Here is a 23,437-nt window from a genome sequence, read left to right as displayed (position 1 = left end):
GCGGAGCAGATAACACCTTCATTTTGCAGCTCTTGTTAATCAACAAACTGATATTATTCCTACTCTACCTTCTCTTCGCAATTCTCATTGAAGAACTAATTGTGTTCCTCCTCCATGATTTCAAAAAAAATATAAATAAAGGAACTAATTGTGTTGCTTCTCCTGATATATAATAAGTTGGCAACGACATACTCTCCAAGTTATGAAGCCTTTCAACTGGGCACACCCAATGGGTCTTGACTCTAGGCATGCCAGTACAGCAGTACTTGAACCAGCTGAAATAGGTGCAGCATTTACGTAAAGGGCATATTTCTCAAAAATACAGTTAATTTCACAATGGTTGTATATTCAAATATGTAAGAATATAGAATTCATCTTTTGTACATTTAAATCCCGCATGATTGTATAATTCTTTTTTAATTCCCATGTGCTTCTTCCCCCAACATAAAAAGTGAGGGACGAAAAGCCATTACTGGTCGTGAATTCAGTTTACACATCATTTAGGCGTGTCAGCTGAGTAGCTCTTAGCAAACGTTGCAAAGCGTTCCAACCCTCGTCCCAGCAGGTTTTCAAGAAATGGTTGCAATGCCTGGATAATAGGAGAAGTGCAGCAGTAAGATCTGGTGAAACTTCGAAATCGTACTTTCAATCATAATAAATCAGCAGGGTCATTATTCTTGAAAATTTTGTATACACTCGGCAATAACTGCCCAAGCAAGGTTGAAACGATTGCATACTATTAGGAAAAAACTAATGTGAAGTACAACTTCAAAGATAGGAGTTAAGAGTGCTTACTGATGCCACTGGAACCAACAGTTGAGGCACTTCATATGAAACTGTTAGCTGAAAAAAGGAGAAGCACAAGTCAATTTTCAGCAGCCAAAGACCAAAAGGATCTAGAAATTTCTGTCGCCACATTCTCAAATTTATATGGTTGCCTACAAAAATCTAGGAGACAAAAAGTTGCAAAACGTTTTCTGCCCCTTTCTGCATATGAATCTTCCAAAAATATCGTGCAAGTATTTGTTCTAGAAATTAATGTTTTTTAAAGATAAGTTGAGGTCTAAAGGAAAAGGACAAGGATGTTATGTTTAAGTAAAATGCTCACTTCTATGACGCAAGCCGATGGGCCTTTGGGGAAAAATCGCACAGCTCCCCTGCATTTTGAATAAGGAATTCATCATAAAACTGATGACTATTTTGAATATACTGAGAATGAATAATCTTTTGTTCATAGTATTGATCAGAAAACATTATGCTGCCTCACTCAGATTTCAGACCAGAAATATTCTGCCACCACTACAGAAGCAACCTTACATGGATTTATCTATGGTTTATTGGTCTGATAGAAGCAAATAAATCTTTATTACTTTGAGTATAACGATACATTTCCTAGTTACATGTGTTGTTTATTTATCAACCAAAAGAAACTAGGATACATTCTGACTACCTGTTAGGAAGGCCCTCCAGAGATCTCCAATGGATCTTCTGGTTTGGGGTAGGCTGTAAAACAGAATAAAAATGATGAGTAGCAATACCATATTCTGCATGAAAGCTGAGGTTTAGAATCAAAGGAACATAATCAGGGAAGTGCTTACTGAAGGGGGATTTTACCTGCATATTTCGAGCAAGCCACGAATACTCGATATCCTGCCCAAAAGCTTTATACTTCAGCGACCATCTTGATAAGTCAGGCTTATCCTCCAAAATCTGGCAAGAGAATCTAACATCAAATTCCCTTAGAATGATATTCAGAAGGTGAGATGAGCTGTGCAGTGGATGTCTCAAACGATCAAGAACTAGAGTGTAGACGCCCTAAATTGTCAATACATCTTACTCCAATTTTTTTTGGTGAATGATTTTTACATACCCAAAGTGCAGACCAAAAATCCGCTAATGAATACTCATTATTCATTAAGTGAAGCATGCAGTGAGAGACAGATGACGAGATAGACGACAACGAGAAGTAATTCAGGGCACAGGGCACCAGTACACTACCCAGCAATATGAGCAAAATACTTAATAACATCGTGGGAAGAAATTATAAGAGAGAAGGTTATGTTTCTTCCATTCAATGTATGTCACTCTTTCCATTTTAGAAGTCTTCCAAATGTTTAACATCATTCCCCTAATAATATTCAGAATTTTAATTCACTTAATTTTAGACTTCGAATAATGTTTTCTCTAGCAGACTAATTTCTAACTATATTACTTTAGCACTTTTAAATCATTACTTTTAACATTTTCTTCCACAATTACTAGTCCGCCAATGGTACTTAAATTCTACAAGGGGTCATATAAATAAAATGAGCAGAGAGTATTATTGTAATAATATATCATATGCGAAACCAACCAGAAAAGACTACACTTAAAGCAAACATTCGTGCAGTCTTAGCGAATGAATTGCAGAGACAAGGTAATATAATTGATATCATTTTAATGGCTGTGGCTTTATAAGCAGCTCAATTGCCCAATAGATAAGATAACAGGGCATCGGCGTACCTTTACAGATGAAATAAAAGGCATCCACTGAGGAATGGCCTGACGGTCAGAATAGCACTTATAAGCAACTGAAATGGGCACATCTACTTCCATTTTGACTCTGCATTCATCAAAAAATCAAAGTTAACTAAAGCATAAAATTCTCACAATTGGATTGCAAATAGACCAAATAACACTGCACAACCACATAATTAGCAAGCAAATCACAAATCGAGCCAACAGCAATAAGTATTTGGATACGAAATAAGACGTTTAGTTACGTGCAATCTTGCCATTCCATGACAGGAGAAAGAGGTCTAATTCTGATGGGAGAAGGATTAAAGATCTTCCGGAAGGATCCAGAAATGTTGCAATCGAATGGGTATCTGCTGATGAAAGAGGAAGATGATGCACTAATTGACTTTCTTTTGACATTAAGAGAAACAATGAGCTGATTGTGATTGAGATTGAGTTTATGGGCGGCGGAAGCAGAAGTTGCAGCAGCGGACATGGATATTGTAGTTGAAGAAGTAGGTACGGCGGCGGTTGCAGACATTTGGCGGAGAGTTGAGGACGAAAAGATAGGACGCCACTTGATTTGTGATTTGGACCACCACGGATCCTGCACAGAGTGAATATCATTTTTCGTAATTATTTATTTTTATAACCAATCAGATATTACTTCGAGGAAAAAGAAAAGGATATAATGTGACGCCTTTTTTGATTTGGCAGTATTATGCTAACCTTTTAACTTGTGCCTTTCTTATCACATATTTGAATCACTGTTTTAAAAGGCAAAATGTGACTCGTCTCGGGCTCGCCCGGGGGCGGATCACTAGTAAAATGATCCTGAGCTTATGTGTGAGGTTTAGTTCTGTGGACTTACGTCTTGATCGTCGAGTTTATGTCTTGAACACGCCCAACGGCCAGCGTATTTGGTTCGTCTAATAGAACTTTTTGCAATTGTGTGTAACTAACATTATAAATTCTCAAATTTTCTTAATAAATCATTGACTATTCAAAATTACTTTTTTCTTAATCATAAATCATTAAGTTGAGAGTATTTTATGTCATAATTAAAATAAAAATTATTGCACGTTATTCACTAGGACTGCTATGATAGTAAATTTTAAATAAATCTTTCACTTAAAAGTATTTATTTTATTAACTTTTGTTATGTCTTTATTATATAATAGTCCATAATTTTATTTATAATTATTTTCCTAAATATTATTTTTTTCACGTTTACGAGATACAATACTTATTAATTTAATAGCTCAGTATTAGCTAGTAACTATTTATAAATAATTAGTTATCATGGTATAGTATGGTGAATGATGTGTCACTTTATTAACTTGTTGAAATTTAAAAACAAATGATGCTAGAGAGTCATATTTAAATCGTGAATTATGTTTTATATAAATTCTCTTTCAAATAGAAAACATATTAAATAAAAGGAGTATTTTAAAAAAAATATCAAATTATAATATCGAAATTCTTTCAAGATTCATTAGATACATATAAGATTTCGCATCGAATACATTACTTTTGATGTTTGAGTTGTAACGCCGTTGCAGCTAATTTACATATTATGATATATGTCATACTTTTCGTATTATTCATAGTTGAATTATAATTTATAAATATTTTAAATAAATTATTTGTTATAATTTTGTGATTCTAATATAAATTTTATAATTATTTTTTATTTTATACTATCTTTATAATTCTTGAAATTAGTAAATTTAAAGATCCGTGGGACTTATATCCCATGTCTCAGGGCTTATATACGCCTCGCCTCGTCAGAGGTAAAACGCCTCGCCTCCTGCCCCGCCTTTTAAAACATTGATTTGAATCCAAAAAGGTATGAAAATTTTGCTCATTCGAAGAGTAGAATTAATATCAGTGAACGTTTGCGAAGTTGGAGCTTCAAATGGTATATAACTGATTTTCGTCAAAAGAAAATTCGTCTAATAACTATTTATATTAAATATTGTCAATTAATCTTGTTAAATGCCTAAAGAAATCAAATTAATGTACCATAGTACATATCAGTTTTACATCACTTTGATTTGATTTTCTCTACGCTATTTGATTATTTTTTTTAAAAACAAAAACTCAATAGTCCTCACAGTAGCCATTAAGTTGAGTGCAGAACCCATCTGTGGTTCTTTTGGACAAGTGTGACGGAAATGTGTGTTTAAAAAAAAGAGTGACATTTTTATATATAACGCTCTTTAAAAGAGTGTTATATATATATATATATATATATATATATATATATATATAATGCCACTGTAAACCGCGCTATACAGCTATTCATAGCGCGATATATAACCGCGCTATACCTGTTTTGTGGGCCCACCAATAAGTCTCCTGCGTTTAACTGACATAACAATAATTCAAATGGGTATAGCGCTCTTTTAAAGAGTGCCATACCTAAAAAAATGCAGCCCACCGAGCTAGGCATTGCCTTATTTAAAGGCGTTAGGATTTTACAAAAATCCATTCAAAAATATTCCTAACTCTCGTTCAAATTTTCTTCTTGTTAAATTCTCAAGCATTTTTTTATAATGTCTAAAAAGCGAAAAGTAAGGGTTTCAATATATTTGGGGGGGGGGGGTGAGGTTGTGGTGGCGAATAACTCTGTGAGCTATAGTTTATCTTCACAGTGTTATGTTAAGTTGCCACTTATAATGGAGTACGATAGATTAGTATCGTTGTTATATAATAAAATGAGTGTGAGGAAACGTTCGGTGAACCTTAAAGTAACCGGAAGATATCCGTATTCCGTCACTCCGCAAGAGGTTGCTTGTTACGCTGAGTTTAACATCGACGATGATGAAACTTTGAGGGATTTTTTGTGGACTCCGGATGAATACCGGGAATTTCTTGTGATAAAAATATTGGAAATGTACGTCAAGGTCGAAGACGTTCGCAATAATGAGGTTGCGCATAGTAGGGATAACCCTCAGTCATCGGGTGGTTATTCTGGAGCAGTTTTTGCCGGACAGGTTCCGGATGAAAGAGTTTACCCTGATTTAAACTTATCACCACTGGCGAATGAGGAGAGAGGAAATAATTTCTCTCCTGCTTTACATAATCTACAAGACGAGTGGTAAACTTCAATTTTTCTTAGTGTTACGATGTATATTTTTGTTGTATTGAATTTGTATTAATACTCATATATTCCACAAGGGGGACCGGCCAGATATGACTTTTACAAGTTATGAACCCACGTCCAGCTGGAATATGCGTAGTTCTGGTGTGTTGGATCATGGTGATCCAACCGGGAGTTATCACCAACAGGATAATGTCCATCAAGGAATGTCAACACGTTACGACTTGTAAGTAAAGTGATACAACTATATGGAAAGTATTTATTAATTTCAGTAGCTTATTTTTTTGTTGTTTGTGCAGTGAAAATGAGCAAGTTGATCCACCTGTCCTCACTCAATTGCCCGAAGACGACATATTAAATCGGGATCTGGCAGATGCACAGAGTGAGGAAGAGAACAGTGATTATGACAACAATGCCGATGATTTCGGAGACGACACACCCTTCCCTCGTGAGGATGGTGATGAGGAGGAAGAGAATGAAAAACCTGATTTGACGAGGGAGTATGTTCCACCCCCCGTTATACCAAGAGTGTACGAGTCCCAAGTATCATTTCATTCAAGGAAGATTCCCTACCTTGATAACTTGCCAAGTATGCCGGATGTGGATGCTCTCACAAGGGATTTTGATAAAATTCGGACAGCAATGTGGGATGATTCTAGACCAACGGTGCTGGCAAATGGCATATTTTTTCCTGATAAAGCGCGCCTAAGCAGGGAGGCAAAAATGCACAACGTAAAAGAGTATCGTGAGATGACGGTATGGGAGTCAACTCCGGTTTGCCGCAGATGGTTTAGGGGTTGTCATTGGATGTTGCGTGCGAGCAAGAAGAAAACAAGTTTGTGGCAAGTGGGTAAATACATTCCCACCCACAGATGTGAAATGGACACATTCAATGAGAATCACTACAACTTGGATATTGACTTGATTTCTCTTGTCCTTATTCCACATCTTGAAGCGTCTATAAGGTATAAAATCAAAGAGTGCATTACATCAGTCCACCAGGAATATGGCCATACCATTACCAAAAGAAAGGCATTTCTCAGGCACAAACGTGCGTTTGAAATTGTATATGGTAACTGGGATAAGTCATTTGCAACTCTAGCCGCACTGCAACACTTTAACCCCGAGACGGTTGTTGAATGGAAGCTCGATATTTGAGACCCAGTAGCACCAAGCTATCCTGAATTCTTATATGTGTCAATTTTAATATTTTCATAATTTTGTATGTTTGTTTTGTAAATTAAATAATTAATTTTTATCATATTTAATTGGACAGAATATATACCTATGGGTTCCAGGCTTGATATTTGAGACCCAGTAGCACCAAGCTATCCTGAATTCTTATGTGTGTCAATTTTAATATTTTCATAATTTTGTATGTTTATTTTGTAAATTAAATAATTAATTTTTATCATATTTAATTGGACATAGTATATACCTATGAGTTCCAGGCTCGATATTTGAGGCCCAGTAGCACCAAGCTATCCTGAATTCTTATGTGTGTCAATTTTAATATTTTCAAATTTTTGTATGTTTGTTTTGTAAATTAAATAATTAATTTTTGTAAATTGGACAGAGTTTATGTTTGATCTATCAGTATAAAAGATACTTAAACTACAAGGATTCTACGCTAAAATGCTCTACATTTTACTACGCTAAAAGGGCACTAGTCTTTAGGCAAATAAATAATTTAAACTAGATAAAAATAACAAATACATTTTAATCACAAAACAAACACAAAACACTAATATCTTAGTCTGGATAAAAATAACATAGTAGTTTAATCGCAAAAAAAAATAAATACAAAACAACATGGAAACACATTCAAAATAACTAATATGCATTATTATACGAGTTTCGACATAAATTAAATCAGAATATCTCGATTTATGTTTTTTGGAAAGTCGATGAATTGAAAATTTGAGCCCGAAACGAGGAAACCACAATAATAGAAGGCTTGACTAGGATGTGGGACCTACAATCTTATCTTTTGTGTGACGGGTGTAGTCCACTACAATTTTTTTAGAAGAAAATTTGGGGGGGGGGGGGTGTCGTCTGGTTCGAATGTGGAGAAGAAGGAGGGGGACCGTTTATTTATCTATGTATAGCGCGGTATATAACTGCGTTATGCATATATAGCGCGGTTATATAGCGCGCTATGCATAGCTGTCTTATCAGCCCTGTATAGTGCGGTTTATAGTGACGTTATATATATATATATAACGCTATTTTAAAGAGCGCTATACTTTAACGGCCAAAACTTCGTTAAAGTATAGCGCTCTTTAAAAGAGCGCTATATATAGAAATGTCATTTTTTTTAAACACACTCCGTTAAAGTATAACGCTCTTTAAAAGAGCGCTATATATAGAAATGTCACTCATTTTTTTAAACACATATTTTCGTCATACTTGTCCAAAAGAATCATAAATGGTTCTAAACTCCCATTAAGTTTAGTACACAAGGAACAAAAATTCCATACGGAGAGTCGGATATGTGAAAAGTTTTCCACGAAAGATATAGTGACATGGTACTGATGCAGTATGTGGCCAACTCATTTGATTTCTTATACTATGCATTAGGACGTTATTTCTTAATTATATTTTAGATAAAATTCCTGACAAAGGTTTGATACAAAATTCCAACTAATCAAATTTTCAGTGTGTAATTAAACTTTATTAATATTCATATAAGACTCAGTATCTATAACTTCCTAAGTAGGGGTTAGTTTTAAACAAATTGGAAAAAGGATACAATGGGAGGGGGTATATGTCAAAATGCAAATTAAGAGTAAATGACGATATATTGTTATAAAATCAGTAGGAGTATCCCCCAAGCAAAAGAATTTTCAAAATATTCCGAATTTGCCCCTTAAAACACCTATAAATACCCCTACTTGATAGCTGTTGATACTACAGTCACACACCGTACTCACACTCTTCTCGATTGCTCCCACTATCCTTCTCTTTTTCTGTACGTTTTTCCTTTCAGAGCAAGTTTTATCCCAAAATGCCTCTGGAAATCTCTGTGATTGACATGAAGAAGGAAGACAAAATGACGAACAACGAGTACCACGACCTTGAGTGGGACTACGATCCTTACACTGTCTACGTCGGTGAGCACAGAATCCTCACTCTCTTCTCTGAGTGCTACCAAACCACCACCAAATGGTTCCAGGACCTCCAGAAGTCCACTGCTAACAACAAGCACGGTTGCCTTCTCGTCGGAGTCTGCGCCGACCGCAATCCGGATCTCACGCACTGGGACATCGACACTCGTCGTTATCCGAATCCCGAGAAAACTCCTTACCACCTCCTCCAGCTTTGCATCGGTTCTCACTGCTTCCTTTACCGCCTCCCGCACCCTCACTACGAGCATATCCCTAAGGCTCTTATAGCTTTCTTCGCTAACCCTAGGGTTATTGCTGTTGGAATGAACATGCGCGCTGTTATGAAGAGGCTTGAGGATGACCACGGCATCAAGTTTGCTAACCCTGTGGACCTCAATGTTTTAGCCGTGAAAGGTATGAAGAGAGATGATTTGGATCTAGGCCATTATGACCTAGATCGTCTAGCTAAGACCGTTCTCGGGAAACACTGGGACGTGATCAGGCCTGATGAAAGGGTTCAATGGTTCTCCCGCTGGAGAAGTCACTGGTGGAATGATACGCTTGATCTGAAGAAGGTGGAATACGCTACTGTGGATCCCTATCTGTGTTTCATGATTGGTTCTGAACTTTTGGATATGTTGGATGATAAGTGGTATCCGAAGGAGTTTAAGAAGTACCTGATGAAGAATAAGAAACAGAAGAAGAGGGGTAAGACGAAGAAGAAATTCTGATTGCGTTGCAGAGATATGTGACTGTATTTCCAGGAGGTTAGAGGTTATCTTAGAACTTGCTGCTACCTACTTACTACTATATATAGTTACTGCTTACTTCATTTGCTATGTCTGCTTATTCTGTTGTTCGTATAGACTCAAAATAACTGAGAAGTCGTTTTCTAGTGCTAAGAGATACTCAGTGTAGTAGTGTTATTTTCTGTTGTTTCTGCTGTTCCACTTGTCTGTGAGTTTCTTTTGCCTTTTCTGTTAATAATAAGATTTGAGTTGATTAGTAGTAATTCGCTTTGTTAATTTTCACTTTGGTTGGATTCCTGCATGTAGTCGACTCAGTATGAAATCATGAGTTGATTAGTGCTATTAAGTTTAATTTGGTGTTTTTGGTGAAATTAACCTTTAAATCGTAGCATGTCATATTGATTAACTCGCTGCAATAAATGTGACGGAGTAAAGGTTAAATTCACATGCTACTATACATCATATATGATACTCCAAATTCGGATGCAATAAATGTTGAAGTTAATAATGCAGCTATATATTGATGTGATTAATAATGTTAAATTAAATAAAAAATGTCGTAATTAGAAAATAATCACAGGCTTTCGCTGCCTTTGTTTTCCTTAACCTATCTCCTGTTTAGTTATTTAACCTAGCTCCTGTTTAATTATGTAATATAATTACGTGTTACTAAAAAAAAAGTTACTCGACACATTAATTCATTCCGTAGAGAATGAAAGTGGGAAGAAGAGGTTGACGTCCGCCATTGTTAGCGCGGGAGAGTGGGAATTTGTTATTTAACGTGAACGTAGTGGCACGTGAGCGGGGAGCATTTTGAGAGTGGTACGCGATAGGATTGCAGGACGTGAGAGTGGTTCCATATGCTTCAGTTTGTTACGATTCTTTACTGGCAGGCTGCAGATGAGATAATAATGGCACGTGTCAGTTTGCCATCATTTTACCTTTTTTCGCTATCTTTTGCCCAAAAATGACTTACTACCATTTACCATTCACCCTTAATAACATTAGCCGGTAAATAGGGAGTCGATCAGGGTTTGAAAAGGCGTTTTCGGGCCGAATCCTAGAGCGAGGCGCATCGAAAATGTCCCGAGGCGATGGTGTGAAGCGAAAGCCTCAAGAGGCGTACGCCCAGCAATTCGGGGCGTATGCTCTGACATTTGGGGAGAGTTTTTGTAGTGAGACGTAAGCCTTAAAGACTTTTTCAAATTAAAATATAATTTATTGAATAAGTCATTCATATAATACCTAAATTCTCAAAAGTCGGCTTATAATTACTCAAAAGTGTTAAAAAGGAACTGAAATATTAAATTTAAAAGTCAAGATATTTTTTATTGATAGAAGCCCTAATTTATGGTCTTTCCCAATTCTTTATCTTGTCCGCTAGTCTGCTACTATCCCCAAAAGCAATGAATAGTCTTTTTTTTTTTTTTGTAAATACAAAGAGAACTCCTTTCTCCTTCGTATCAGCAAGTTCAAAGTTCAAATTGCAGGTTAGTCACCCTTTTTGTTCCAAAATTTTACCTATTTATAAATATTTACTGTAATTATATTAAAATATTAAAAATTAAATACCTGTGGGGCTTACGACACGTGCCTCGGGGCTTACGCCTCATTGAGGCATATGTAAAACGTCTCACCTAACGCCCACGCCTTTTAAAACACTGGAGTGCACTGCGTCTTCAGTCTTCTTTTTTGTTTGACCACTTCGGCGTAGAAAATAATCCGAACTATCGGCGTTTGCACAAATTTATACTCCCTCCGTTTCAATTTATGTGAACCTATTTCCTTTTTAGTCCGTGCCAAAAAGAATGACTTCTCTCCCTATTTGAAAATAATTTACCTTTATGCAATGATTTATAACCACAAAATATATGTGCCTCATTTTACACCACAAGTTCAAAAGTCTTCTCTCTTTTCTTAAACTCCGTGCCCAGTCAAATGGGTTCACATAAATTGAAACGGATGGAGTATCAATTTTTAAATTTTATATCCGTTAATTCGGTGGTTACATTTGAATAATAAAAGAAAAAAATGATCAAACTATTTTTAAAGGCGAAAGTTAATCAATTGAATTGTTTAAAGACTAGTCTCTGTCGTACGATACCAGCTATACATCTATACCATGCCAAAACTATTTTTTTGTATAGGTTTAGGAATTGTAAGCCTTTCAGCTCTGAAATTGGGAGTAGAGGCCTGACAACGTTCAAAATGAAGAAGATTTCTGAAATCTAGAGTTCAAAATCTGCAGGATAGGGATGTTAATACGAAATTTTTTCACATATCTACAGTTCATCGATGACGAAAGAATTGAATTTTAGGACTTCATGACACTGTTGACAATTGAACTTTAGACCACAACATCATTCATTCATTTGTCAAATTATTCTTAATCATTTTCGAAGCTTATACAACACTGAACTGTTACTAAGTCTACACCAACGTCCTGTTCTTCTCACCCTTCAAGATTCAACCACTGCGGATAATCACCTTATTGCGGCTGAAATTTTTAGAGCAGTCCACTCCTTCCGGCCCATTAAAGCACCGGGATCTGATGGCTTTTTAAAAATATTGGTCGGACACAGAATTAGCTATAAGCAATGTTTATTTTGACGCTTTCTTCAATGGACTTCTTCCCCTGAGAAATTAATTAAATGTATCTAACCTTAATTCCAAAAGTCAAGCACCCGGAGCGAATCACTCAATATTGTCCTATTGGCTTTGTAACATGATCTACAAAATTATCACTAAAATCATCATCCACCGTATCCGTCCTTATCTTGGCACTCTCGATCAAAGCAACCTCTCTCTGCCAGAAGAACCGTAGATAATGTGATTGTTGTGCAAGAAGCTATTCATTCATTCAAATAAAAAAAAGAATAATGGGATATATGATGCTAAAAATAGATCTTGAAAATTTTTTTGATCGGTTAAAATGGTCCTTCGTCCATAACTTACTATCTAGTCTCAACTTTCGCCCAGCCTTAATTACTCTAATTATGAATTACATCACCACATCTTCTATCTTCGTCCTTATTAACGATATACATACTCTCTTTTTCTCTCCAATTAGAGGTACTCGACAAGGTGACATCTTATCCCCGTGAATTTTTATTAATTATTTACATGGATATTCTCACTAGGATCATCAACCTCTCTGTTACATAACAACATTGGGATCTGATTAAACTATCTAGAAATGGTCCAAAATTGTTGTATCTTCTTTTTATAGTTGATCTTATTCTTTTGCTAAATCTGGCATAAAAAATGTCTCTACTATCAATACTGTCCTTCAACATTTTGTTACTATGGCCAGTTAAAAAATTAATAACTCTAAATCGAAAATTATTTTTCCCCAAACACTCCTCAACTAACGTAAGATGTTATATCAAACATCTTGAATATGCGTACCTCCCTCAAAGTTAGAAACTATTTAGGCTTTCCCATTAGTAAATTGCTACCTGCTAACTATCAATATATTCTTGATTGTTAGATCTATGTTTTAATGATGAAAAATAACTTACTTCTATGGGAGAAAATCAGAAATCCAAAGGAGGAGTTCAAGAAAGAAGAAGGAAGCAATCAAGGATCAAAAGATGAAAAGTTAAAGAGAAAAGAGGAAAGCGAAAATCTGTTGAAGATCCAGAAGAAAAGATTAAGGAATCAATCACGTTCATAATTACGAGCATCAAGAAGGATAAATATTTGGTCTTCTTTATTCACGGAAGTTAAGGAAAATCATATTAGTAAATCTGTATGGAAGATTTGCTGAGAATATTCAATTATGACATGTAAGGAAGCAACAACCATCACGCCACATTCCAAGGTTCAAGTATGGAAAGTTCCTCCCTTATTCTTGGAATGAATCAATTTAAGATTCATTCTGAAGATCAACTCCCTTGGGTTACCCATCTCCTAGAGATCTGCACTCATCAAAGAAGACTCACTCTCAAGTCATATAAATGCAGTAAAAGGCTCAACAGAAGGAACATACTTTGATCGAACCATTACCAATTTTTTTGTATTACTCCAAACGAGCATTGTAGTCTATTCTAGATTTACTGTGTAACTAGTAGAGAGAAGAAAGAGAGAAAAGAATAACTGGTGAGGCATTGTATTAAAACTAAGAGAAGTACTTACACTGTGAAGAAGTTGTTGGTGTATGTTCAACAATATCAACACACTTGTACCAAAGATTTTAAGGAACTTAAAAGAGAACTCTCTTGCAACCCAAGGGGATTGAGTAGGATTTACATTGAATCTGAATCAGTATAAAATATCTGGTGTCATTTTCTTTCTGTAATTTATTTTCTGCATTTACGTTACATCTATCTCGCATCAAAGATTTAGTCGACTAACAGTAAAATCAGTTAACCACCTCGCTAAAGAAAAGAACGGATAATAATTCACCCCTCCCTCTTGTACTTTCAATTGGTACCAGAGCAGGTCACATATTTACCTTTTTGCTCAACAGATAGTGAGAAAATATCATGTCAAACCAAGTAATTATTGGGGCACTATTTCAAGAAGGAACATCTCAGGTAAGGCCGCCATATTTCAATGGACAACACTTCTCCCATTGAAAAGTTCGCATAAAAATATATGCGAAGTCCTATGATGTTAAGGTATGTCGCATAATCAAAAAGGAATATTATCCACTTTCAACAGCAAAGTCTGACAAGAAAGCTAAAGGACAATCATCCAGTGATCCAGAATATATAGATGACTACTTTGATGAGCAAATGGCAGTAATCTAAGTTAATGCCAAGGCACAAAATCTGTATAATGCCATCAATGGAGAAGAATATGAGAAAATTTTAAGATGCAATACAACCAAAGAAATGTGGGACAAACTGGAAGTTACCTATGAAGAAACAAGCAAAGTGAAAGAAACGATCGAGGATAAATCTGTTGGTTCATGACTATGAACTCTTTCATATGAAAGAGGGTGAATCCATTGAAGAAATATTTACACGATTCAGCAAAATTATTGGAGATCTGAAAGCTTTTGGCAGACCGTACTCCAGTGGTAAAGTAGTTGCACTTGACTATCAAGACCTGGACAAACTGTCATATGATGAACTGCGTGGAGACCTTATAACTTTTGAGAAAATACATCTGAAAAAATATGGCCAGGAAGAAAAGAAGAAAATCGTTGCTTTCAAAACCACGATTGAAGAATCTGAGAATGACAATGATGATGGTGCAGAAGCACTGGAAGAAGAAATTAGCATGGTCTCGAGAAAATATGAATGGATTGATGAGAATATGTAGAAACACAAAAAGGGGAAAAATGTCATCCAGAAGAACCAGACAATACAATGAACAAGACAAAAATAATGAAAAATATTTTGAATGTGGAAGGTATGGCTATGTTCAAGCTGAATGCCCGGATCTCAAAAGAAAAGTCTCTAGAGGTTTCAACAAAAATAAATTCTTCGGAAGCTGGAGCGATAAAGACAGCTCAGAACATGAAAAAATAGCAAAGTTGTGTTTCATGACTATTTTGGAAAATGATATGAACAAATACTCGGGTTGCTCGACCGATGAAGATGTATCAGACGATGACAACAAAGAAGAAACTGAAAATTGCTTCATGGCACACAGTGAAACAAGTGAGGTAAGACCTTATAACTGTGAAAGATGTAATAAATTATAGGATATTTATAATCTTACCCTAAAAGAGTCTCAAAAAATGCTAAATTAATTAAAGAGAATCAATAGGGAAAATAAAGACTAGGAACTTAAAGTCTATAAAATCAAAAGAGATGTTCTTCAAGAAGAAGTTCAGGAATTGCAATTGCAACTTAATGGCATGCATAAATCCACCAGTCACAGTTCCGTCAGGTCTAACCAAGCGACTTGTAAGTCAACTGGAAAAAGGCCAGTTGGAAATAAAACTACTAGCAAATACACCACTAGTAGATCCAGTGAAAAATCCATCATTGTTTGTCATTATTGCAATAAAATTGGTCATAAGTATTCCATTTGTAAATTTCGTAACTCAAATGTTGTCGGATGGATCTGGAAGCCTAAAAATGGCCTTGATATTAATAGAACTAACCAAAAAGGACCCAAGAAATTTTGGGTACCTAAAATAAGGTAATAATATTTCTTTGCAGGAACATCACAGGAAAAGTCAAAAAGAAAAGTAGTACCTCGACAGTGCGTGTTCCAGTCACATGACGACCGATAGAAATCTATTCAAAGAAGTCACCAAAATCAATTGAGGAAATGTTAAGTTTGGTGATGACTCAAAAGGAAAAATTATTGGTACCGGAACAACTCCATTTAATAATAATTGTGACATTACTGAAGTTTATCTTGTAAACGGACTGAATTACAGTCTGCTAAGCATCAGTCAACTATGCGACTCTAGATATGAAGTGAAATTCAAGAAAACTGGCTGTGCTATTGAAGATAAATCATGCAAAATCATTTTTCTGGGAAAAAGGTATGGAAATGTCTACTTCTTATATTGCATCGATAATCTGGATAGCCATATATGTCTTGCATCCATATATGATGATCCTTGGCTTTGGCACAAAAGGCTCGGTCATACTAGAATGCATTTGATTGAAAAACATTCCAGACATGAACTAGTTATTTGTCTTCCTAAGCTTAACTATTCTAGAAATCATGCGTGTGATGCATGTCAACTTGGTAAGCAAACCGAAACAACTTTCAAACCCAAAGATGTTGTTTCCACAACCAAACCTCTTCAACTTTTGCATATGGATTTATTCGGACCTACTAGAATTGCTAGTATAGGTGGAAAAAGATATGCATTTGTTATTGTTGATGACTACTCATATTTTACATGGGTACTATTTTTGACTCACAGAGATGAGGCTCTAAAGAACTTTGAGATCTTCTATAAAAAGATAGAAATAGAAAAGGGGTACCTTATCTTAAACATTTAGAGCGATCATGGAGGAGAATTTGAAAGCAGATCATTTGAAGAACTCTGCAATGAACGAGGATATACTCATAATTTCTCAGCACCTAGATCACCCCAACAAAATGGGGTAGTGGAATGCAAATATTGAACTCTGCAAGACCTGGCTAGAACCATAATACTAGAGCATTCTCTACCAAATCATTTCTGGGCAGAAGCAGTCAACACAACCTATCATATACTAAATAGATGTTTGATTCGACCAATTCTAAAAAAAAAAAGGCTCCATATGAACTAAAAAAAGTCAAGAGACCAAACATTGGCTACTTTCATCCTTTGGAAGCAAATGCTTTATCCACAATAATGATAAAGGTATATTTCTCGATTATTCTAATAACAACAAATCCTTTAGAGTCTATAATAAACGTACCTTGTGTGTAGAGGAATCAGTTCATGTTATTTTTGATGATAATAACTCTATGGCCGAGAAAGGAGTCCTTGCATGTGATGAAGATATCAACCAAAATCAATCCAAGATCAGGGAACTACTTGATCCAAAAGAATCGACTGACAACAACAATGAAACCTCTAAGTCGACTAATGAAGCTACCGATAAGAATGCTGAATCTCAAAACAGAGTCGACTATCCAACATGTTGAGACAATATCAAATGAATGGAAAAGCGAACCTAAATATCCATAGAAGTTTATCATAAGAAATCCAAACAACGAAATAAAAACCAGAGGAGCTTTAAAGAAAAAGGTCAACATTGCACTCATATCTCAAATAGAGCCAAATAAAGTTGACGAAGCTTTGAAAAACTCCAGTTGGATACAAGCCATACAAGAAGAACTTGATCAGTTTGACAAAAATCAAGTTTAGACATTGGTACCCAGGCTAGCAAATGCAGTAATAATTGGAACCAAATGGGTATTCAGAAATAAACTGAATGAAGAAGGCAAAGTCATTCGAAACAAATCAAGGCTAGTCGTACAAGGCTACTCTCAACAGGAAAGAGTCGACTATGACAAAACCTTTACTCCAGTAGCTCGGTTAGAATCAATTCATATTCTTCTTGCATATGCTTCTTTTAAAGGTTTTAAATTATTTCAAATGGATGTTAAAAGTATATTTTTTAAATGGTTTTATTGATGAGGAGGTCTACGTTAAACAACCTCCTGGATTTGAAAACTCACAGTTTTCTTATCATGTATTTAAGTTGACTAAGGCTCTCTATGGACTAAAACAAGTACCTAGAGCTTGGTATGAAAGACTGAGTTCATTTCTTATTAGTCACGGTTTTTCAAGAGGTAAGATCGACATAACTCTTTTCATCAAAAGGTCATCATCAGGTAATCTCATTATTCAAGTCTATGTTGACGATATTATTATTGGAAGTGCTAACCCTGTTCTGTGCAAGAAATTCTCACATCTCATGCAAAGCGAGTTTGAAATGAGCATGATGGGAGAACTAACATTCTTTCTTGGACTTCAAGTTCATCAATCAGATGAAGGTATACAAAAATTTAGAATGCGCAATGCAAAGGCTCTTGGAACTCCTATGAGTCCATCCACCTCCCTTGACAAAGATGAGGAAGAAAAACCTATGGATGGATTGTGTAATGATCGGATCTTTACTTTAATTAACTGCTAGTTGATTTGACATCATGTTTAACGTGTGTAAACGTGCCAAGTTTCAATCAGCTCCTAAAGAGTCCTATTTAACTGCGGTTAAACGAATTATTAGATATCTCATTGGAACTACATCTTATGGGTTATGGTACCCACGTCCTAACAATTTTAAGCTTGAAGGTTTTTCAGATGCAGATCTTGCAGGAGATAAAGATGAAGGAAAAGTACATGTGGAACATGCCAATTGCTAGAAAAATCACTCATCTCCTGGAACAAGAAACAATGGACAGTTGCATTATCTATAACTAAGGTTGAATACATTGCCATTGGACAATTTTGTGCTCAACTACTCTGGATGATTCACCAACTAAGTGATTATGACTTTTCCTTAAAAACTGTTCAAATTGTCTGTGATAATTCTAGTGTTATTTGCCTGTCAAAAATTTCTTTGCATCACTCTAGAGCAAATCATATAGATATCAAGTATCATTCTATTAGAGATCATGTTCTTAGGGGTGACATTGAAATATAGTTTGTTAGTACTGATAATCAATTAACCGATATTTTCACTAAGTCTCTCTTAGAAGATAGATTTCAAAACCTTAGGGACTTACTTGACATTATTGCTTTTTCTAAATAGGCTTTCGAAATTTCTGTATTTTCTAAAGGTACTTGGAATCTGTAGCCACACACAAAATTATGCGGACCGCAGATGAGATGCTCATTAGGTAACAGAGTGCGGACCGCACTCACTCTTCTTTCCCTTAGTAAGCAAAAAGTATAAATAGAGGAATAAGGGGATTTGGCACGGTTTTCACTCTCTAAGCATAAAAGTATTCCTCTGTTAAACATTTCTTGGTGATTTCATCTGTCCACACACATAACATTTGTGATTAGTCACTCATTACACTCATTCATCTGGTATGCTTCAATTTCTTATTAATCTTTTTCTTTTAATTTGTAGATTTTTAGTCCTTTTTAGGCCATTTGTCATTAGAATTCAATTGTGTATCCATGTGGGGGTAAATCTTTAATGAGTTAACTAATACATACTCTATGAGGACTGGGTTAACATATTTTCATGCTTCTATGATGTTGCCATGTCAAATGAGTGGAAACGGTCGTTGGAAGAATAGTACCCAACAAGAGCCGGGGTCAATTTTCATAGAGAGCTACTAGGGGTGTTAGGAGTATACTCTTGACAAAAGCGAAAGGAATAGATAAATTGCACTTCCACAACAGGTTTTGATTTCTAATTCTAATTTTACTCTAGCAATTATAAGCTAAGAAAAGAAACTAGAAGTGAATCAATGTTTTTGGTGTTTTTCAAAATAATTAAAGGCCTAGGGCTGTGACCATAACCTAGGTGTTTGCATAATGGGATAAAGACGTTAACACTTGTTTTGTTGATTGGGGTGTATTATAGCTCTCAACTCTACGTTACCCACTCAATACCTCTCGGTGAGAGAGTGATTTTGCCCAATTTGGCTGTCTCAAGTCCAAATGGGTCTCAACCAAAACAGTTGATAAGAGCTCAAGTCGGGTTCTTACTATCTCTAGTTTGAACCCTTTAATTAGGTTAATCAATCTCTCAATTAACCAAATTCCTTGTTAGCCAAGTTATCCTAGACTATGTCTCTCTTTCTCAAGTAGATACTAAGTCAAATAGGTATGAATCAATATTTGCAACCATTAATTCAAGAATTGAAGCATGAACTAAGCTAAATAATCAACACCTAATCATAAATAAGCATTAAATTAATCACCCATAAGATTTACATACTAAGGTTGGGTCACAACCCTAGTGAAAATCTAGCCACTCATAATGGGTATTGAAGAGAATAAAGAAGAAAAGCTAATTAAGCCCATAATGAAAGATTAAAATGATGAAATCTAATGTTAATACACCAAAATAATGTAAAACTTCCTAAAGTAGTAAAAAGAAACGGCTACAATAACTTTTAATGTTCAAACTTGACCTAACTTTGTGAAACTCGTCTATTTATACAGAGCCAAAAATTGCGAACAAAAATGCCCATCGGGAGGTTTTGCGACCACACAATTCCATGTGCGGTCCGCAGATTTCTTCAATTGGCAGGAAGAAGGTTTCTACGGTTGCACATTTTTGGACTGCGGCTGCGAGGAAAACTTCTACGGCCACACAATTCTTATGCGGTTCGCGCTTCACAAAGGCTTCAGGACATGGTCTTCTTGCATATTCTCTGAACTTTGCATCTTTGTCAGTAAAAGCCTGGTTCTGCGGCCGCACAATTCATGTACGGTTCGCATATTGCTAAAAGTTCTATTGTATTTTGCTTCTTGGTTTACGGCCGCAGATGTAATTTTGCGGTCTGCAATTTCTTTTGCGGCCGCAGAACTCCTTCTGCGGACCACACATTTGTGCTTCTGCGCCCTTTATTGCCTTGTGCTTCGGAACACTCCTTTTTGAGTCGGATTTCATCTTGATATACCAAACTTCCAACATTCCTGCAATTTACACAATTTCATTAGTTTCGGGGATACAATTCAATACTTTCGGACTAAAAAAAAAAGCTAAAAGGTGCTAATAAGCAGTCAAATTCTCCACTTATCAACTCCCCAAAACTTAAGTTTTTGCTTGTTCTCAAGCAAATAAATTAGTTCCCACCTCCAAAAGTTAAGGGTTATTTTAACAAGTCAAATGTGAGCCATCCACACATCAGTTGGGACCAACAATTACCCACACTACTCGTATATTATCAACAAGGCGACAAGTTAAACATTCATGCACATATAGTTCTAATGTGACATTTGAGCTTCAAGCATTGACTTTACTCATCAAGGACTCTTGCTCTATCATGTAGGTGATGGTGGAGTGGAAAGTATTCCTCCTCTACTTTCCATTTGCTTAGCTCACTTAAGAAATTTCCACTCCACCATCCAAAGATTTATGAAATGTTTACTCATCTCTCTCAAGAGAATGTCACAAGTACGGCTTCAAGTACCATAGGCTTGCCCCTCATTTAGATCGCCACTAATGTAAGCTCACTCTGGTTCAAATCAAGTAGGACTTCTTTCGAAATGTAATGAAGGTTTTTGGGTTAGGGTAGGATACCATATGGGTAAGTGGTTACACCTTTCCTTAAGCACTCCATCTTTCGTTTCTCGACTCACACTTTGCCAGTTCTTAGAGGCACTTACTTTTCCTTCGGGACTAGAGAGACTTAGCATCACTCTTTCTTGATCATTTTATTCTTTTTGTCCCTTTTTGATTTCTCTATGTTTGGGATCATTACCTCTTTTTGAATCCATTTGACCCTTCCACTTATTCACTTTTTGCATATTTCCTTTTGTTCTTTTCTTGCCTTCTCTTCTCATAGAGATCATTTCTTTTCTCTTATTATGCCTTGATACCTTTTTCATGTTCTTCATCTCTCCCCCAAACTTACGTTTTAAGCTATTTGTTTCACAAGAGTGTTAAGGAAAGCTCGGGTGCCAAGAGAGGGTCACGATAAAATGGGTAAAGGCTTGTAACATGGTTATCAAATGGGAAAGGCTAGAGGCTCAAAGGGGTTGACTAGGGATAATGACATTGGTTGACAATAGAAAACCCAAACGGCCAAGGAGAGCCTACAATCACTTCTCAACCAAAGCAAAACTTAGGATTTCGCCTTGAAACATATTCAGGGCAAGTTCTAGACCCTTCGCAAGGATACTTGAACTAGCAACAATTCATCTCACCCCTCACGCAACCGGATTGTAAAAGAGAACATAGTCGAGGGCCCACAATGACCACATTCAAGTTTAAAGATCGCTATGGTCCAATTAAATCACTCGATGATTGCCAAAGTCAACACAAGAGTCACAAAGTCACTAACTAGAGCTATTTCTTTCAAAAACCTTGTTTCTAACCATAAGCACGTAGTTAACTGTGTTGGTGCCAATTGAAGCATGGTTGACTCTTCGAGCATGACTTCAATTGGTCTTTTTATTCATTACTACAACTATTATTACCTAAACACAAAAAGGGACTCATTCCCTTAAGAAGGTTGTCACGCCATCTATCGTTGGGACAAGTCACGCGGTTCACACTAAAACTACATTTGGAAAGAATTGTGGCATTAAGAAAACCAAAGGCTTATTATCTACTAAAACCAAAAAATAATCTACTAAGCAAAACAAAAGCTAACACACTACTAAAATATAAAAAGAAGCTAATAAGCAAAAACAAAGATAACGAAGCTAATGAACAAAACTACTAAGAATAAAATAAATCTACATAGTAAGAGAGAGAGAGAGAGAAGATATATACATACAAATAAGAAAAGAGAGAATATCATTAAATTATTACATGCCAAATGTATCAAAGTACCAAATGTATCAAATAAACTCCACCCCCCGAATAAAAGTAAACATTGTCCCCAATGCATAGCAAAATAAGAGTAAAAGAGGGAAGAATGAAGAAAACTCCCTATGGCTCCTTGGATATCTCTATGTCCCCAGTGTCATCGCCCTCGGGATCAACCAACTAAATCTCATCATCCTCAAGTCTAGGTGTGGCTGGGTTGGCGAACATCTGACGCACGACCTAAGCAGTGTCGGCAGCAAGGTCTGGCTCTTCAGACTGGCCAGCTGGTGCCACCGATGCATATGATGTTGTAGGATCTGGGACTGAATGGTGTGGGTCAAGCAGCATGTCAAAGGGGAGATCTCCGGCTGTAGCAAGCCTGGTCACCTGTCTCTGGAGCTTGTCCACTGACTTCTTGCTGGCCTAGGATTTTCTCATCTTCTTGACTTCCTTTCCCAGCTCTTCAATAAGTGACCCATACTGTACCAATGTGTCCATAATAGTCTTCTGGTTCTCCAGAATTTTCTTCAATGTCTCCTCAAGGTTAGAAGGAACATGTGATGCCTATGATGTGGACTATGCTGCAACAGTACTGGACAAGTCAGACAACTTTATAGTGGTTGTCTGCATCCTATTGTTGAGACTCGCCAATGTTTGGGAGACTCGCAGTATAGATAAAGGATGAGGAGGCACACACATTGGCTTCAAAGCCAAGGTGGGAGTTGTTGTACGAGCTGCAGTAGGGGTTGTGGAGGAGGGTGGGGGCATAGCTACGAAACTGGAGGAAGGCTCGACTGAAGTAGATGGAACATCAACTGCCTCAGCTACCATAGCTGGCTCATCAGACTGGCCCGCGGTGGTAGGAGTCAGAAATTTCTTCTTCGGATTTTTCGCATCCATCAGTGAATACGGAGTAAAAGGCTTCTTCGGCCTCACCTTTGTGTCATAATCCCTCGGCTCTACCCTTGCATCCGTGAGATATTTTGTAATAGTGTTGAGATATGGGTAGGACGAGTCATCTTGCCGAGCAATCACTGAGATGTTAGCCGACATCACGGTACCCACATTGATAGGGTACCCGGCCATAATAGAAGCAACCAAAACTGCTTGAGGAATCAGAAAGTG

The 23,437-nt window shown here is 36.4% G+C and overlaps 2 protein-coding genes across 2 annotated transcripts; one reads left to right on the top strand and one right to left on the bottom strand.

Moving 5' to 3' along the window:
• Window positions 1-320: 320 nt before the first annotated feature.
• LOC104092867 (uncharacterized) lies at window positions 321-3,120 on the bottom strand. Its single transcript, XM_009598549.4, has 7 exons — window positions 2,763-3,120; window positions 2,503-2,602; window positions 1,615-1,710; window positions 1,451-1,503; window positions 1,109-1,157; window positions 796-843; window positions 321-589 (listed from the first exon to the last, which is right to left on the bottom strand). Exons 1-7 carry the CDS (start codon window positions 3,035-3,037, stop codon window positions 497-499), a joined length of 714 nt encoding a protein of 237 aa, XP_009596844.1. The 5' UTR covers window positions 3,038-3,120; the 3' UTR covers window positions 321-496.
• A 5,489-nt stretch (window positions 3,121-8,609) lies between these two features.
• On the top strand, window positions 8,610-9,440 carry LOC138907179 (uncharacterized). The gene has a single exon (XM_070197521.1). The coding sequence runs from the start codon at window positions 8,610-8,612 to the stop codon at window positions 9,438-9,440; it is 831 nt and encodes a 276-aa protein (XP_070053622.1).
• The last annotated feature ends 13,997 nt before the right edge of the window (window positions 9,441-23,437 follow it).

The sequence above is a fragment of the Nicotiana tomentosiformis genome, chromosome 1, assembly GCF_000390325.3.
Source record: "Nicotiana tomentosiformis chromosome 1, ASM39032v3, whole genome shotgun sequence".
NCBI classification, from domain to species: Eukaryota; Viridiplantae; Streptophyta; class Magnoliopsida; order Solanales; family Solanaceae; genus Nicotiana; species Nicotiana tomentosiformis.
Note: the sequence above shows the minus strand (reverse complement) of the source record. Positions and strands in the feature narration are given on the sequence as shown.

What these genes read in the sequence shown, in the direction of transcription:
- LOC104092867 (XM_009598549.4), bottom strand. Translation starts at nt 3,037, where the DNA reads ATGTCTGCAACCGCCGCCGTACCTACTTCTTCAACTACAATATCCATG. An exon ending in CTTTTATTTCATCTGTAAAG is followed by an intron (nt 1,711 to 2,502) that starts GTACGCCGATGC and finishes TTCTCTTGCCAG; the next exon opens with ATTTTGGAGGATAAGCCTGA. An exon ending in GGCTTGCTCGAAATATGCAG is followed by an intron (nt 1,504 to 1,614) that starts GTAAAATCCCCC and finishes TCTGTTTTACAG; the next exon opens with CCTACCCCAAACCAGAAGAT.
- LOC138907179 (XM_070197521.1), top strand. Translation starts at nt 8,610, where the DNA reads ATGCCTCTGGAAATCTCTGTGATTGACATGAAGAAGGAAGACAAAATG.